General features: G+C 43.6%; 1 protein-coding gene across 7 annotated transcripts in view; it reads left to right on the top strand.

The window, feature by feature from the left end:
* SYNE2 (spectrin repeat containing nuclear envelope protein 2) overlaps nt 1-16,801 on the top strand; it is a 304,665-nt gene that overhangs the window by 175,444 nt on the left and 112,420 nt on the right. For 6 of the 7 annotated variants that reach the window (XM_075926393.2, XM_075926394.2, XM_075926392.2 and 3 more), the window contains 7 exons: nt 697-771; nt 4,144-4,263; nt 4,967-5,083; nt 8,628-8,861; nt 11,939-12,121; nt 13,319-13,435; nt 15,940-16,052. In XM_075926393.2, coding sequence (XP_075782508.2) covers nt 697-771; nt 4,144-4,263; nt 4,967-5,083; nt 8,628-8,861; nt 11,939-12,121; nt 13,319-13,435; nt 15,940-16,052 — 959 coding nt within the window. The remainder of the gene's footprint in view (nt 1-696; nt 772-4,143; nt 4,264-4,966; nt 5,084-8,627; nt 8,862-11,938; nt 12,122-13,318; nt 13,436-15,939; nt 16,053-16,801) is intronic. The other variant, XM_075926397.2, reaches the window with a different exon arrangement.

Raw genomic sequence — 16,801 nt, forward strand, 5'->3', positions numbered from 1 at the left:
CTCGGTTTGGGAATCTCCCTAACCTCCTCAGCCATGAAGACCGAAGCAAAGAATTCATTTAGTTTCTCTGCAATGACCTTGTTATTTCTGAGAGCTCCTTTAGCATCTTGATTGTCCAGTGGGCCTACTGGTTGTTTACCAGGCTTCCTTCTTGTCATGTACTTAAAAAACATTTTGCTATTACTTTTTGAGTTTTTGGTTAGCTGTTTCTTCAAATTCCTTTTTGGCTTTTCTTATTATATTTTTACACTTAATTTGACAGAGTTTATGCTCCTTTATATTTTCCTCATTGGAGGGAGGGGGCTTTATTTTCCATGGGGGCGGCCCTTTGAGGTTATTTTTTAACACGTGGAAAAACATTTTGTGGTTACTTGAAATAAATGCAAAATGCTGGATCTGTAATTTGTATGGTAAGGAATTTGTTTAAGGATTTTTCAGTACATTGTTTGCATGGAGCAGAATGATTGTTATCTCAATTGTAGATATGGCTTTAAAAACTAAAAAAGAGGCTAAAGGGCCTGATTATCAATATTGTTGGGAACCTACAGCTTGTAACCACTTCAAATGGAGCTGCAGGTGCTCAGCATTTCTCAAAAATTAGGTGCAAAATGATAGCTTTTTGCAAAAGGGGAAAAGAAAAGAGTCTCTTTGTGGAGCTAAGGTTAACTGGACTCTATCTCTCTGTGTACATTGTAGATGAAAAAGAAGGGATCAATGTCTCTCCTACCATCTTTAGTTGAAGAAACAGAAGATAGTTCATTCCTCAGTGAAGTAAGTATAATGGAGACATTGGTAGAAATAAGAAAAAAAATGTGTAAATATAAACATTTGTAGAATAAATTGGAGCATCTCTAATAGGGAATATTTTCAAATTAATTTAAAATCTGACAGACAAATAAAATATCCATTCTTGAAAATTATATATTAGAGGCAGATCCTACCACCTAAGACTATGTCTAGACTGCAGGCTTCTTTCAGAAGAATCTTTTCCGGAAGAGATCTTCTGGAAAACCTTTTCGAAAGAGAGTATCTACACAGCAAAAGCACAACAAAAAAGCAGTGTACTTTTTCAAAAGATCGTTCACATTGTTTGAACTTTTTCTTGCATTTCCGTTGTGATTACTGTGGACGGAGTGGCCACCTGGACACCTATGCTTTTTCCTGGAGGTCTCCTCTTTCTAAAAAACACTCTCTTCCCCATCCACACATGCCTTTTTCAGAAAAAGTCTTCTTCCTCGTAGAATGAGGTTTACCGCTGTTGAAAAAACCCCTCCATTCTTTTGATTTTCTGTCGAAAGAACGCAATAGCAGTGTTGACTTAAGTATTGTTTTTCCGGAAAAACTCTGCAGTGTAGACATACCCCTGGATTTCATAGTGTCTCATTCTTGAATTATTTTACTGACGATTGGGCTGCTTGCAGGGTGAGACTACTCCAGCACCTCTGCCTACAGCATCTTGCAAAATACAGGGGAGGGTTTCACCTCCCTGAAGGAGTTCAGACTCTAAGAAAAATAAAATCTAGACTAAATACGAGGCACGAGATTAAGTAAAGAAGAGTGTGGCAAGATCATTGATGATGACAACAAAGTGGAAAGTGTTGCTGGGAGAAATGGGCAATGAGGGATTTTTGGCAGAGAGGGCAGTTGATGAGCATGAATGGGAAACTTTCAAATATAGAGGGAATCGCCCTGGTAGTTGTGGAGGAGAAGATGGGGAAGACAGCAAAGAGAGGTGCAAGGCTGTGTATTGAATGATGGGGCGAGTAAGAAGAGAGTACAAAGAGCTTGGCTTTGATGATATAATGTACCAGAAATCAGTGAAGTGATTCATGCTGTGGGATACATGGGACAGGAATAATTGGTGTGGTCTGAGAGACAGTTGACGACTTCAGCAGTCACATGTGAATAACCTAGTTATTCTAAGTGTCCTTGCTCACAGGCCATTGTAAGCAGTCAAGTCCATTAACTCTGTTGAAACGTTTGGGAAGCACTATTGGTTACCTTTTAACAACCATGGGGTACAACGGGCCCTTTCCTCGAGGCACTGAGGTGCCAGTGTGCTTCCCTTGGATAGAATGCTCTGGGAAGAGGCTGTAATGTCGTAAGAGTTCATTGCCATATTATTTGTATTCAAAAGATGCATTCAACAGAAGAAAATAATCTCTGGGGATTTGCAAGAGGATAAATACAGCCTCTTTCCCTGTTACTGTTTTATTTTTTATTACCATCATAGACCTGAGTGATGTTTCAGATGAACAAGGAATCGTGGCCCATGTTGGAAGATCTTATAGTACTGTGGTTTCCAAACTTTTCAGCATTACGCCCCCCTTCTTGATTTTTGAACAAACCCTCATCCCCACCCCGCCAAAAAAAAGCATTAAAACTCGTTGAGAAAAAAAAGGAACTGAGCGGGCAGCAAAACTTGATTGGGGGAGGCTGGGTCGCCTTGCGCGCCCCCCCCCCCTGGAATTTCTTCATGCCCCCCCCCCATGGGGGCACTTCTCCCAGTTTGGGAACCCATGATTTAGTATGTGTCCCCACTCCTGCAAACACTTATGCCTACACTAAACTTGAAGCGCATGAATATCCCCATTGATTCTGGTCATCTGAGTAGTCTCTGAAGTCAATGAAACTGTTCACTAAAGGTGGCTGGATACTGGAATTCTCATTCTGTGGGAAAGGCCAACATTGAAAAAAAATAATTCATTCTGAAATAGAGCAAGAGAAAAAATCCTCAGAGATCACCAGTTCCAAAATCTTACTTTGGTAGGTGTGGCGCTGGGGAGCTTGGGTTCTGAGCAGATTGAAGAAAGTGGGAGCTACCATTCCCCAGGTTTCTGGGATGTTGTTGAGTTTGTAGCCTTTGTTTCAAGCCATTTTCTTGACTGGGCTGCAAAGGAGCTGGGCAGCCATGGAGCTGGCAACAGTTTTCCAATGTAAAATTGAAATTTTCCCATGGAAGACTTGTGGTTTTGTGGAAAGTGAATTTTCCATCTGAAAATAATTTTCAGAGAAAGTTTCTCAACCAGCTCTGCTATTTATGTATAGTTAAAACACATGCCAAAGTGCTTGTGAGATTAGTGCCTAAGTATTCTGTAGGACAACAGTGCATAACCTACCCAGTTTTTGGTAGCATGAATAGTTATTACCATCTGATGGCCTTCAGTAGCTAATGGGAAATACACTGGTGATTTCAGTCTTTTTTCAGATATATCTACTCACAAATTATCCCAGTGGCATCTTCATTGGCAGCCACTGCAGAGAGACCAAGAATTGGAAGCACATAAACTCTGGTAGCCTATCATGTCTGGAGTTGGTCAACACTAAAGCATGTTGGCATGGCCAAGTGGGAAAATCTTTGCTACCACTGCCCAGGCTGTGCACGTTTATATAAAGCAAGAATTTTGGTTTTCAGGCGTGCGGATTGAGTGCCTTTGTGGTGATCAATTTCATTTGCACAAAAGTGAAAAAGATAAAGAAATACTAATTTATCGAGATCGAAAAAAGTATTTTAAACAACACAAGCAATTTAGAATGTTTGAAATCTGTAGAAAGGGCCATTGGCAACTGTCATCATGAGACCAGTCACTGGAAATGTGTAGAACAGTGGTCGGCAACGTACAGCGTAGAACAGTGGCACGCAAGATGATTTTCGGTGACGGGCACAAGATGAACGGGCTCCCCCTCACTCCCCCCCAACCCGCAATGAGGAGCCCATACTGGCGATCCAGCATCTCACCCCCCCTCAAGATTGAAGCCAGTGCTGTCTTCCTGCAGGAGGGTGAAAGCCCCAAGGCTCCACACTGGATCTGGCTTGCAGGGAAACGTACGCACACTGCTCCTCCCCTCCCCACAGGAGAAGCCAGAATGGAGCCCAGGGCAGGAGATCAAGTGAGCTCACTCCCCCAGGAGAATGGTGCGGCCCAGGGCAAGAGGGTTAAATCTTGGCACTCCACTTGGGAAAAGTTGCCGACCCCTAGTGTAGACAGATGACTGTGTAGTTAAGATTACTGAATAAAGGAGGATGTTCGTAGCAGAAATGTACCATAGAGTGGCTAATGGTTTCAGCCATTAACATTTTCTGAAGAAGCCTTTGAACTGCAATGTCCTCAAACTAATGCTGGGCTTTTGCTGTTTTCAAAGGAAAATGCCATAGTGCCACCAGCTGAAAGTTTTTGGCCTTCAGGAAAAAGAGATGAGCGAGACAGAGACGACAGTGGAGCTTCCTGGTCCTCTGGCACCTTATCAGATGGCATTGCCCTGGTAATGTTCTTCCTGTTTACCCTCTGCATGTGGGAGTTCTTCCCTGTGTAGAAGGCCTCTACAAGGCCAGTGCATTGTTTCTGTCCTCAGAACAGCGATTGAATGGGATTCCAGGGGTGCATTGGTCTAGCATGGGCCCTTCAAACTGGGCTAAATTTCACCCTCTCAGCAGGAAAACTGTTCATCTGAAGAAGCTGGCTATGCCCATGAAAGCTCATGATACCATCTACATGTTTTGTTAGTCTGTAAAGTGCTACCAGACCTTTTGTTGTTTTTCAAGTTTATCCTATATGTGATGTCTACCAAAAATGCAAAGATGTCAATGCAAATTCAGGTTAACGGAGAGGTCACCCCCTCTCCTCCACTCCCTTTTTAAAGAACAAAAATTAGACTTTTATTGGGTGTTTACTCTCCCTTCTGTGTGGCACAACCTGGAGAGGATGTGTGGTTTTTGAAGCAGGAGTGGGCAGCCTGTGAATAATCTAATCAACTACAATCTGTTCTCCATTGTCTCCCAATAAAGGAGTGAGAGCTGTAGCTATCTATCTCTATGTATCTCTATGTCAGTTGTGAGGGAACTATCCTGTATTTGTTCTTGGCCCAAAACAATGCATGGGTTGATTGATTGCAGCCCTTGAGGCTTCCAAAGCACATCAAAGCAGTGACAATAGTCATGTTTCCACTGCTGCCTTTCTTTTGACAGGATGCTGATGTGTTACCAGAATCATGTGATAAACACAGCAAGGAAACATCTTTTCAAGTTGCACAGAAAACTGGAAGTGATGAAGACTGTGCTGCCGACCTTAATAATCAGGCAGTGGTAAGTTATGCTGATCTCAAATAGCCCGAATTTGGTGACCTTCTGGGCATACTGCAAAAAACATCTGTTTGACGGGGAATTGGAAGCAGGTTGAGGGTGTCCTTCCTACAACCAGGAAGAGGTAAAAAGGAACTCTTCTGAGTAGTGGTTGGCTTGCTGAGCTCCTATCCGAATGATTATTTCTATTCTAATGGTGTTTTCTTGTAGCACTAACTCTGTGTGAGGGCACCTAGATCCTTGTATCGGCTTCTTTCCCGGAAAAACTGCAGTCTAGACATACCCTGAAACTCAGAAGAATAGTTGCCTGGGACAAACAGTTGCTTCCCCACTAGCCACCAGCAGCAGGAGCACTGGGGGACCTAGAGCCACCATAGCTGCCAATGTCCCTTAGTACTCTTGGAACAAAATTTCCATTGGAGAGGTCCTTCCTTCCCTGAATTGTCCTATATGGTTATTTTGCTGGCAATGTGATTCCATCCCAGTTTCCTCCCCCAAATATTACATCATACAAGTGAATTCAACTGATTTCTTTCCAAGATCATAAATTTACTGGACAGACATAGAATCGTAGAATGAAATTAATTCCTGTAAACATGAGAAAGCAAACTGATTTAGTGAGAGAGACTTTTTATTCAGCTAGACCAGGATATTGATAATTAAATACTTGTTCTGACAGGTGGCTAATTGAGTTCAGTATGCACTTGACCAATGTGCATTTATTCTGGTGCTATAGCAGGCCTACATGGAAAGACATTTGGAGCTACATTATAAAAATATTAAATATCTTTGAATTCAGTCTAGGTTAATGGAAATGAAACTGTTTTAATACATACTGCTGGCTAGGTCTCACCGTAACATCCACTACTGCTCAGTCTACCTCAAACAAATATATTTGCTTTAAAGGAGGGGCAAGACAGAGTACTGACTGACAACAGAACTTTTAACATTAGGAAGTGGGTTAATTTGTGTTATCTACTTAGAAAATATCTTTACATACTGGTATGCTTCACAGATGATAGTGCCATCTCCATCTTCTTTGCTGGAAAGTTTTAGCTAAACTGAAGTGGGAATGTTTTGATTTCAGTGCCATTTTTAATAGGAGAAAATCAGGGTTAATAAGTTTGACTCTCATTTTGTTTAGACCTTTATTGTTTCAATTTTGCTTTTACTTTTATATTTAATATATATTTATTTTTTTATATTTCATGTATATAATATTATTGTTTTGACATTATCAAATTAAACATTGCTGTTGGAATAAAAATTCCAAAAAAATTCCAAAAAAATTGAGTTCAGTAGTAAAACTTTTAAATTTTGTTCCATTTGAGAATAGAAACAAATTTCAAAATGTCAGGTGTTTCCTACTGGATAGAAATCCCATTTTCCTACAAGTACAGGTTTAAAATCCTGTATTAAAGATACATTTAAAAAAAATCTTACTCTACACACCAAAAAGAAATTAATCTTTTTTCACCCTTCCATATGTATGTGAGTGAATGAACTTGTAATATCAAACACATTTAGACCTAAAGCTGAAAATCTCAGCGGACAGTTATGCTTGTGCAAACACATACAAGAACACTTGTTCGCAGGTATATATTTAATCAGTTCCTGGATCTGTAGCATTAAATTGGGGGGGGGGGTTGTTTTTGTTTTTGTATGTTTAATTCAGAATGGCCACGTTCCAGGCCACTTAAGACAAATAACAAAAGTGACATTTTACTTATTTAATGAAGTAACATAATGTATTATTTAAAACCTTATATTTTTCCAATCTTGTCATCCACCTACTCATGCTGTTGGTGTGTGTGCAGTTATTGTTCCTAGGAATGTTACTTAGTGTGTAATTGAATAGTTGTGTAACCAATTTTAGAGGTTACACAACTCTTTAATTGTCCCTGGACGCAGGGTTGGCAGCCAATGAGCTCCTAGCTCCACTCCTGGGAAGAGCCCCCACCACCTTGTGCTGCTGCCTCTCTACCAGAGGCAGCAGTGTGGGGTGGCAGCAGTTAGGGTTGCCAGATGGTCTCCCAAAAAATACCAGATGCGGTAATTTTTTGGTCGAGCCAGAAAAAAAAAAGGGAATGCGAGATAATAATGTCCAGTATGGTGATCACAATCCCGCCTCCCAGGTGGGACTCCCAGGCTGGGAGGCGGGGCCGCCATCGCTGCTGGGAGCCTGTGACTCCTAGCCACTCCCCCCGCCAGACCTCTGTGCAATCACAGGCTCCTAGTGCCGATCGTGGCCCTGCCTTCCAGCCGCTCCTCCTGCCCACGCCAGGCTTCCATCCTGTGCGCAGCTGGAAAAATCAGAGATACCGGACATTGCACATGTCCAGTATTCTCTGATTTTTTTTTTACCGGACAAAGAGTGCGGATACCGGACTGTCCAGTAGAATACTGGACACCTGGCAACCCTAGCAGCCCCTGTCCACAGGGGGCCTGTGTTCACCGCAGTCAGAGAGTGTTCCATGGCAACAGTCCCTGTTCATGGGGAATTCAGACTATCCCCCCACCAATGGGCTGCTGCCACGCGAACACGGGCTTATTCACAGTAGCTTCCCCGGCCCTACCCTCCCTGCAGTGCTGCCTCTGATAGAGGCAGCAACATGGAGGCGGGGAAGGCAGCACTGCGGAGCCAGTGCTGGGGACTCCTGCATGCTCCCCCTGCCTTTGTAGCAGGGTGAGGGCAGCAAGTGGGTCCGTGGAGCTGGCACCCTGTATGTATCAGCTCCCACCTGCTTCTCCTCCTCGCTGAGCCTGGGGGTAGAGGGGAACAGGCAGATCCAGTGTTCATGGGGAGCCATCTTAAACCTGGCTCCCCCCCCCCCCGGGCACCGCATGTAGTTGTTTACACATTGTCATCCCTAATGGTTCCACTACCAGATTAGTGCCCAGCTGTCTGCATTTTTTCATATGCTTGCCTTGCACATGCAATGCTCGATTTGTATATAAAAATTAGAGATTTGCTTATGCATGGGTGTGCCTGCATATGCACAACCCCTAACCTACGTATGCATTTTTGAAAATTTGCCTCGCTGTCCAAAACCTAAGAAAATTGTATTTATTGCAGAATGTTAAAGGCTGCTCCTAAGGTGAAAATAAGTTGAAGGGAAGGTTTCAGTTAAGACTCTAGAAAGTTTTCTGTATAACCTGCATTCTAAATGAAAAATGGATTAAAGATATTTGGAACTGAAAAGTAGCCTAAAAGTAGTTAAGTATTGGCTAAGTGCATGCTATGCATGCCTTAGAATACACCACTTTGATCAAAGCCACACCAAAAAAAACACCTATCCTCTGGGATATCTTGTTGTTTAACTATGAGTCATTGTTCTTCCTGTCTGCTGAGGTATACCTGTGCAAACGCGCGCTGCTTGGAAACGTTTTTTGCACCAGATCATGTGATCACTCAGTGCAGTTGTTGAGTTTTTTCTTTCTGTTTTAACTTGGGAATAAGGTGACAGTGCAGGTTCAGAGCTGTTTATATGCCAAAGTTAAACATTTTCTGCTGATAGATTTTCTGTGTGAATGTCCTTTGCTTCAGGGTGATACGCCTTCTTCTGTCACAAACACTGGCCAGTGCTTTCAAAAGAAACCGGGAGAATCAAAGGAAACCGTGGATAGCAATAGGCCTGAGCCTGAAAAGATCCTCCATGTCTGCCAGGCACAGATTACAGAGCTGGAGCTGTGGCTAGAAAAAGCTAAAGTGTCTCTGGAATCAGAAACCCAGACCCCAGAAATGCAGCAGATGGTGGAACAGCAACTTGCTGATTGCCAGGTAAGATTAAATGGTCAGAGTTCACCGCTGCCATCTAAACCGATCACCCTTCCCCCAATAGGTGTGTTTTACATAAAAGCTACAATTACGGTTCCAGCACCAGTGCCTGATAACTCTGTTGAACAATGTAGAGAAGAGTAATCACTTAATTTAGATTTCAGCTGCTTTTTTCCAGTGATCTTTTTTAAAACCATATTGTACCCATTTAGTTTCCTTGTGTATATTTTAGCATCTGGGAACTTAGCTATGACTTAAAGCATAACAAATTTGTGTTTATAAAAAAATTTCCTGTAATGTACATTGATCATGTGGGTTTGCATAGTATAATACTCATAAACAAATTTCCCGGTTTAAATTCACTCGTAAAAGGCATAAAAGACGTTTTTGTATGAGAGTGACTTCAGCCATGAGAAAAGCTTGGTTTCAAAATGGAGAATTAGCTAACCATTTGACATGTCCAGTTTATTTTAGTGCAGGCGTTTCAGGTTAAAGTGCTCTAAAATGTAAATTTTTGTTTTGTACCCTGGGGCCCAATCCTGAAGACTTAAGCTTCGTCTTGATTTTTCTCACTTACTATCTGGTTATCCCAGATGTAACCTCAAGGGTCAAATCTGGCAGAGAACTGGAATACACCCAGATGGAACTGCAATTCCACAAATCCTCTATCCCTTGGAGCAATTGGTGCCAAGGCAGGCTCTGCATTCCAGCAGTGAGAGTAAAAGCACAGTTACAGTGAAACAGTCTTCAAGATTAATTTGCTTTGCTTGCATATCTAAGTTTGCAGCTCATTTATGCTACTAGGCTTTGTTGAGACGAGGGATTTGGACAGGACAGGTGACCAGTTCAACTTGTCAAAATTGAACTTGATATTAAACTCTGACTATATTGGTATTAAATGGGGTTTACAATATAGTCAGAGTTTAATACCAACACTCCAGTCATCTGAAGAAGTGGGCTGTGCCCATGAAAGCTCATGATACTATCTACATGTTTTGTATTAATATAGCCAAAGCAATTTCCTTTCCTCACTCACTGACCTCCAAGTCACTCCAAGACTTCAGGGATCATGGTGGACATTCATCTGATGTAAACTCCAGTGCAATACAGTGGCCAAAAATGCTAATGCAGCCCTCAGATGCATAAACCAGAATGAAGAATAGGAACAGGGGGTATATTTTCATTGAAAGTCTGATTTATAGGCTTATTGGCACAGGGCCAGCAGGGTACCTACTTGCTGCTCCTAGATTGAGAAATGGCCACAAACGTTTAGAGTGTGTGAGTATTTGTGGGCTAGGATTTGAGGCATGGGATAGGGTGTGGACATGGGCTCTGGGAGGGAGTTTGAGTGTGGGAGGGAGCTTGGGGCAGGGTGTTGGGGCATAGGAGGGGATTCAGGGTCTCAGAACCAGAGTGCAATTATCCTGGAGACTCCCTGCAAGCAGTAACCTATCCCTGTTGCTCCTGATGGATGTGACTAGGTGGCTCTGCATTGCCACTGCCCTGCACTGGTTTCACAGCTCTTGTTGGCCAGGAATCGCAGCCAATGGGAGCAGTTGGGTTAGCTCCTGTGGGTGCAGGCAGAGCGTATAGCCATCTAGCCATGCCTCTGCTGGGAGCAGCTGGGGCACGTCATCGCTTATGGGGATCCATCTGGATCTGGCACCTCTCTCCATGCCCCAATTCATGAGCCCCCTCCCACATCCAAATTCCCTCCCCACACATCCCCAGCCCAGCCGCGCACCTGCTCCTGCACCCAAAGTCCCTCACTCTTCGTTACCAGGAATTGTTCACTTACCAGCACCCACATCCCCCAACATAGAGGATAAAAATTCCTTTACTGTATGTAGTTTGCCAAAGAGAAAGTTAATGGGTGACTTGATTACAAGTACCTTTTGTGAGAAACAAATATTTGACAATTAGCTTTTCAGTTTAGAAGGCACACATGTAACAAAATCCAGTGTCTGGAAATTGAGGCTAGAGAAATTGAGATTTGGAATGAAGTACAAATTTTTAGCAGTGTGAAGGTGGCTAACCACTGGAACAATTTATCAAGGTTTCTCTTGGCTTCTCTGTCACTGGCAATTTTAAAATCAGGATTGGATGTTTTTCTAAAAGATATATAAGCTAGTTCAAAAGTAATTATTCTGGGGGAGGTTTCTGGCTTGTGTTGCACAGGGAGTCAGACTAGATGAGCACAGTGGTACCTTCCAGCCTTCAAATCTGTGCACCATTTAAGCACTGTCGCAGCATTCATTTACAGATATGCCCCAATAGCAGCTCAAAATCAGGGCAGCACTAGAAGCCACCTTTGTCCCCTCTCCTCCTGGGCTGTAACCTCTTTGGGGCATCTCTCACAGAATCTAGTCCAGAATTGTTCTGCCTTGCATAGGAGTAACTGAGTAATGCGTAAGTAATGGCATTAGTATTTCTCACTGTACAGTCTGTGGGTTGCAAAGGCACTTCCTTTTGTACGGAAGGCCACCATACATACAGTTTCATTTCTCATTTGATGGCTGGATTGGGGATTTTTTTGGGAGCGATTTCTGATTTTCCTCCCTCCATTTTTTTCTGAACACCTGGGCTGTGTCTAGACTGGCAAGTTTTTCCGCAAAATCATCTGCTTTTGCGGAAAAACTTGCCAGCTGTCTACACTGGCCGCTTGACTTTCCGCAAAAGCACTGACGATCTCATGTAAGATTGTCAGTGCTTTTGCGGAAATACTATGCCGCTCCCGTTCGGGCAAAAGTCTTTTTCTGAAAGATGTTTGCGCAAAAGGGCCAGTGTAGACAGCAGAGATTTGTTTTCCGCAAAAAAGCCCCGATCGCGAAAATGGTGATCGGGGTTTTTTTGCGGAAAACCGCATCTAGATTGGCCACAGACGCCTTTCTTCAAAAAGTGCTTTTGCGGAAAAGCGTCCTGCCAATCTAGACGCGCTTTTCTGAAAATGCTTTTAATGGAAAACTTTTCCATTAAAAGCATTTCTGGAAAATCATGCCAGTGTAGATGTAGCCCTGAAGTATGAACAGTGACTAGAGTGTGTTTATAAGGATGAGTAATTTAACTACTTTCTTTCTTAGGTTATGTTGTCAGAGTTAGAACAAAAGGTTGTTTCTTTATTGGAGGATTGCAGAGATAGGCAACAAGGAGATAGTGCAGTTCCTCAGCAAGAAGCTGAGGCCCTTTCCTTGAAGCTGAAGGATGTTAAGTGCAGTTTGGAAAAAGTCCAGGTGTTGCTTCAGGACAAATACAGCGAAGAACAGGTAAGAATCCTGAATTCTATGCAAAGTCCAATAAGAGAGACATTGTGCTGCAATAGGAGAAAGCTTCAGCGGACTAGTTATAACAGTCTATGTGAAATTAAGGGATGGATGCAAATGAGTGTGAACATCACTCACTGTCATTTCAGTTTGCAGTGCTGTATAATTATGTGCAGCTTTCTACTTGTAATGCATTTTAGTGGTTCTCTGAACGATTTCATTTTGCTTAAAGAGCATAGTGTCTGAGGTCAAGGTTTTGTGAGTCACAAATGCGAGCGAATGCAAAAAATATTTTAAAGACTTTTTTTTAAATGTTTTGTACAATAAAGATCCCAGGGGGAGGGAGGGAGGCACTTCTGGAGACTGTAGCCTTCTCTTCAGAGAACAGGAGTAGCAAGGAAAGTGACAATAGGCTGTTCTTTGTGTTCAGTACTCCTCTGAGTATCACTTTGAATATCGGGGCTGAGATTGACTGACTTATTTGCAGTCACTTACAGCTACAAGGGAGCTCCCCACCCCCTCTGTTTATGATGGCTTCAAGAAAGTCTGCTAGAGGCGAAGCAAAATGCAGGACAATGTAGCACTTTAAAGACTAACAAGATGGTTTATTAGATGATGAGCTTTCGTGGGCCAGACCCACTTCCTCAGATCAGCATGCTATTGGCAAAGGCAGCTGCAGTGTCACCTCCCCTGAAACTGCACTGCCTGAAGGGTGAGCTCAGGTATCCAGGGAAGGACTAGTGATGCTAAACATTCCTGTTGAATACCAACATACCTCTACAAGTATCACCAGGCAGAAAATCTACAAAGCTTCTGGACCATACAAGCCATTTGTAAGTTGGAAGCTAGTTTACACACATAAATTGCACCTCATCATAGTTTATTCAGGTGTCAATGAGACTTCCAAAACCATGCTTTCCTGTAAGTCTGCTACCAATAATGTGGGAGAGGTGAACAACTAAGAGAGGATTTTACTTGGAGATGAGGATAAATTCAAAGTCTCCCCAGGTGAAACCTCACAAAAGTCTTTGCAGCAATCCTCTAGTAGCAGCCTTGTTCCACCCTTCTGAGAAATTGCCTGAGCTTCATCCCCTGTTTATTTTTCAGAGCCTGTCATGATATCTCTTCTCTAAACTGCACACATGTTTTGCCATCTTTTCAATTTTGAGAGCTCTAACAAATGTCTGTCTCACTTCACAGCACAACTGTGAAAGGATCCCTTCAGAGCTCCCCCAACCTGGCAGCTCCAAAGTATCCAACTCGATTACCACCGACACGCCACCATTGAGCAGATGTAAAGGTTTGCAGCAGCGTCAGGTAATCTGACTGCTCATCCCACAAGCATGAAGAGCAGTTGTCTGTTATCTGCTATGTTCAGATGTGCTCTGCTGTTAGGGCTAGACTGTGACTTGGATTATGTACCTCCACAGGGAGGGAGAGGCGTCCTTGCATTTCTGTGCTAGTTACCCTGTCTTGGTCCTGGGCATGTGGGCATAAGAGGGCACAGCCTTGAGTACAAGACTTGGGAAAGGAATGGGAAGAGCTTTGGATCCACTCTCAAATCCTGAGCACTTGAGAAGCAGGGGTCGGACGATGTGGTTTGTTCCTGGTAAAGGGAAGCATCAAACTACTACTGTTTGGAGCTGGAAAGGAACAGTGAGCAAGGCCGTCCTATGAGGAGCACTGGGCTTGGGGCTACCCCCTGCAGGCCCTGTCTTATCTTCGCTCCTTTCACAAACTCCACCCCCAAGCAATACAGCCCAGGGGATTACGGGGCCTGCAGCTTGCTCCACTCTGCCATGCCATCCTCCCAGCCTGCTGAGTCCTGCGTCTCCACAGCAGTGGGAAGTGGAGCACCCTGGGGCCTGGGTACTCTGCTTCTCACTGCTGTTGATAAATTGAGTGCCGTGGGCCCGGCAGGGACGACGGAACAGGGTGGTGCAGAGCAAGCTGCCGGGCTGTTCTGAATCCTGCTGCTGGGCTGAAAGCAGTAGGGCAATCCCTACCGCTGCCACGCCAGGCCACCTGGTAATCTTCCAGGTCCTGTCCATAGGATGGCTGGGGTGGCCACCAAGGGGCCCCAAAAGTGCAGGGCTTAGGGCAGCCCCACCCCAAACCATTCTATGGACAGGACAACTCTGCCAGTGAGTGTTATTTAATAGGCCTAAGCTGAGGTAAAAGTGTCATAGAATACTAGGACTGGAAGGGACCTCAAGAGATCATCGAGTCCAGTCCCCAAAGCATCCACAAAGAGTCCAGTCATCACACAAAGCATCTCCTATTTAACTAAATTGGAGTGTGGACAAACCCTTGAGGTGTGGTTCCGGACAGCTTACATGGCCCAACTTCATCATGGCTGTGCCTAGAGGCATGGGGACAACTTGTCAAAAGTGTCTTGGGCACTTAGGAATCTAACTCCAATTGGAAGTGAGAGGGACTTGGATTCCTAAGGGCTAGATATTCAAAAGCACCTAACCCAGTGGCTCCCAATCTTTTTGAGCATATGGACCCCTTTTCAATCTATTCAAATTTTATGACCTACCCCCGCCCCCCACCCCAAACAATGCTGTGCCTGCAGCCTACACATACTTCAGCCTTCTCTGATTCCCAAGCCGCATCCCTCAGCCCACTCAGGAAGCAACATGGGCTGAGGGACTTGCTGGCTGCTGGCACATCCTTCGACCCGTGTTTTTTCCCATGGCTCGGAAAGCAATGTGGGCTGACTCTATTTTAAATGTGGGCTGGCTCTATTTTAAACTTTCCGCAGACCCCCTACAGTACCATCACAGACCACAGGTTAGGAACCACTGACCTAAACTCATGATGAACCTCTTCAGGAACTTCTGAAAATGCCACTGGGCACCTGTCTTCACCTTAAGCACTTACATAGCTTTGAAAATCTGGCCCTAAATATTTCTCTCTTTTGAAAATGAGACTTGAGGCTCCTGGGTAATTGAGGTGCTTTTGAAAATTTAACACACAATCTAGCCCATAGTGCCTTTTAAGTTTATTGTTAGCAGATTAAACATATGAGGTCATGTTCTCTGTTCTGTACATAATACTGTTGATTCTGCTTTTTGAAAATCAGCTTTTCCCTTTTTGTTCCTTCTCTCTTTGAAGAGTACTCAAGTAAACAATCCAGACTGAATCACAGGAGACCCGAGTTGCTGAATTTCTGTTTTAACTCCCTCTTCTGATTAAACACAGTAGTTAAACGCTCTGTTCTCCTGCCCCAATGTGATCAAGGAAGGCAATTAGAGAGACTGTGGAATCCCAGTTACTGAAGGTTTTAAGAACAAGTTTGCCAACACCTATAGCCTAGATCAGTGGTCCCCAACCTTTTGGGGTTGCCGGGGGTGAGACCGTGCATGCGCCGTGCACCAGGGCGGGGGCTGTGCATATGCCGCACGCCTGGGGCGCTGCTGCACACATGCCGCATGCCCGGAGCGCAAGAATGGCTTGGGCCAACCCTGATCACTAGGCGGGCTCATGTAAATGCCCCGGCAGGCACCAGGGCGCCCGTGGACACCAAGTTGGGGACCACTGGCCTACATTTACTTAATCCTGCCTTAGCATGGGGACTGAATAGAAGACCTTTTAAGATGTCTTCCAGCCCTGCATTTTTATGGTTTATTATTTTTAGATCTCAACATAGTCTATTTTTAGATAATCTTAAAAAAAAGTTATGTATTTGGTAAAGTTCTATGTAGTTCCCATGTATATAATCACTTGCTTTTTGTTCTGGTAACTGTTTTTTCTTCTTTGAGAAGAACATGATTTACACACTTTACTTGATCATTCACATTGTTCCTTATTTCCAGGACCTGCTGTTAAAACCCACTGAGCAAAATAATCTTGTCGACTTCATCAAGTTGTATGTAGAAAAAATGCAGCCACACTTTGCTGACGGTGCTACTCAGAAATTAGATTCAAGGTACAAAATAGAAAAATTAGTCATTGAGTGTGGCTTCTAGATATGTGCCAAAGTTTTGTAATATATGCAATTTGTGAGCTACACTACGTGTGACCTCCTAGGTATCTACCCTACACAGCTCTCTGCCCAGCCAAGCAATGTCTGCCATGTCTACCTTGTTATTTTTAGCAGTGTGGTATCCTGCTGCCTGCCCTGCTAGGGCCTTTCCCATCTGTACAAAGTCTCTGGCAGCAAGCAAAAGCTCAGGCAGAGGGAAAAGGCTCCAGCCAAAGCCCTCCCCACCTCCCTACTGCCAGCCCCTTTCACTGCATGGTGTAGCTACACGTGTAATTGCCTTTGTTGTACACACCATTGTAAGAGGAAACATAGCTTTAGCCTTCTGCTGTGCTGCATTGCATTCTGCCCAAACACTGCATGCTACATTATGCCCATGCTTTTAAATGTCTGTGGTGCTGCCTAGAATATTATGCTGATGGCAATTAAAAATAATACACCACCTGATTGATAGACATGGAATATAAATATTCTATGAGTGTGTTCGGAAGGAGGGCTAACATTATTACTATCTTTTATTTCATCTCTTTCATACAACATTTGGTGATAAGTTAAGACCCAATGAATGGGAAAGCTTGAAAAAAAGATTATTATTATTATTATTATTATTTATTATTTCGGTTGTGCCAACTGTGTGCAAGTACTATACAGACATGTGGAGATAGAGACCCTACCTCCAAGAAGCTGACAGTTTA

This window comes from Pelodiscus sinensis, chromosome 5 (genome assembly GCF_052426305.1).
Source record: "Pelodiscus sinensis isolate ZL-2025 chromosome 5, ASM5242630v1, whole genome shotgun sequence".
NCBI lineage: Eukaryota > Metazoa > Chordata > Testudines > Trionychidae > Pelodiscus > Pelodiscus sinensis.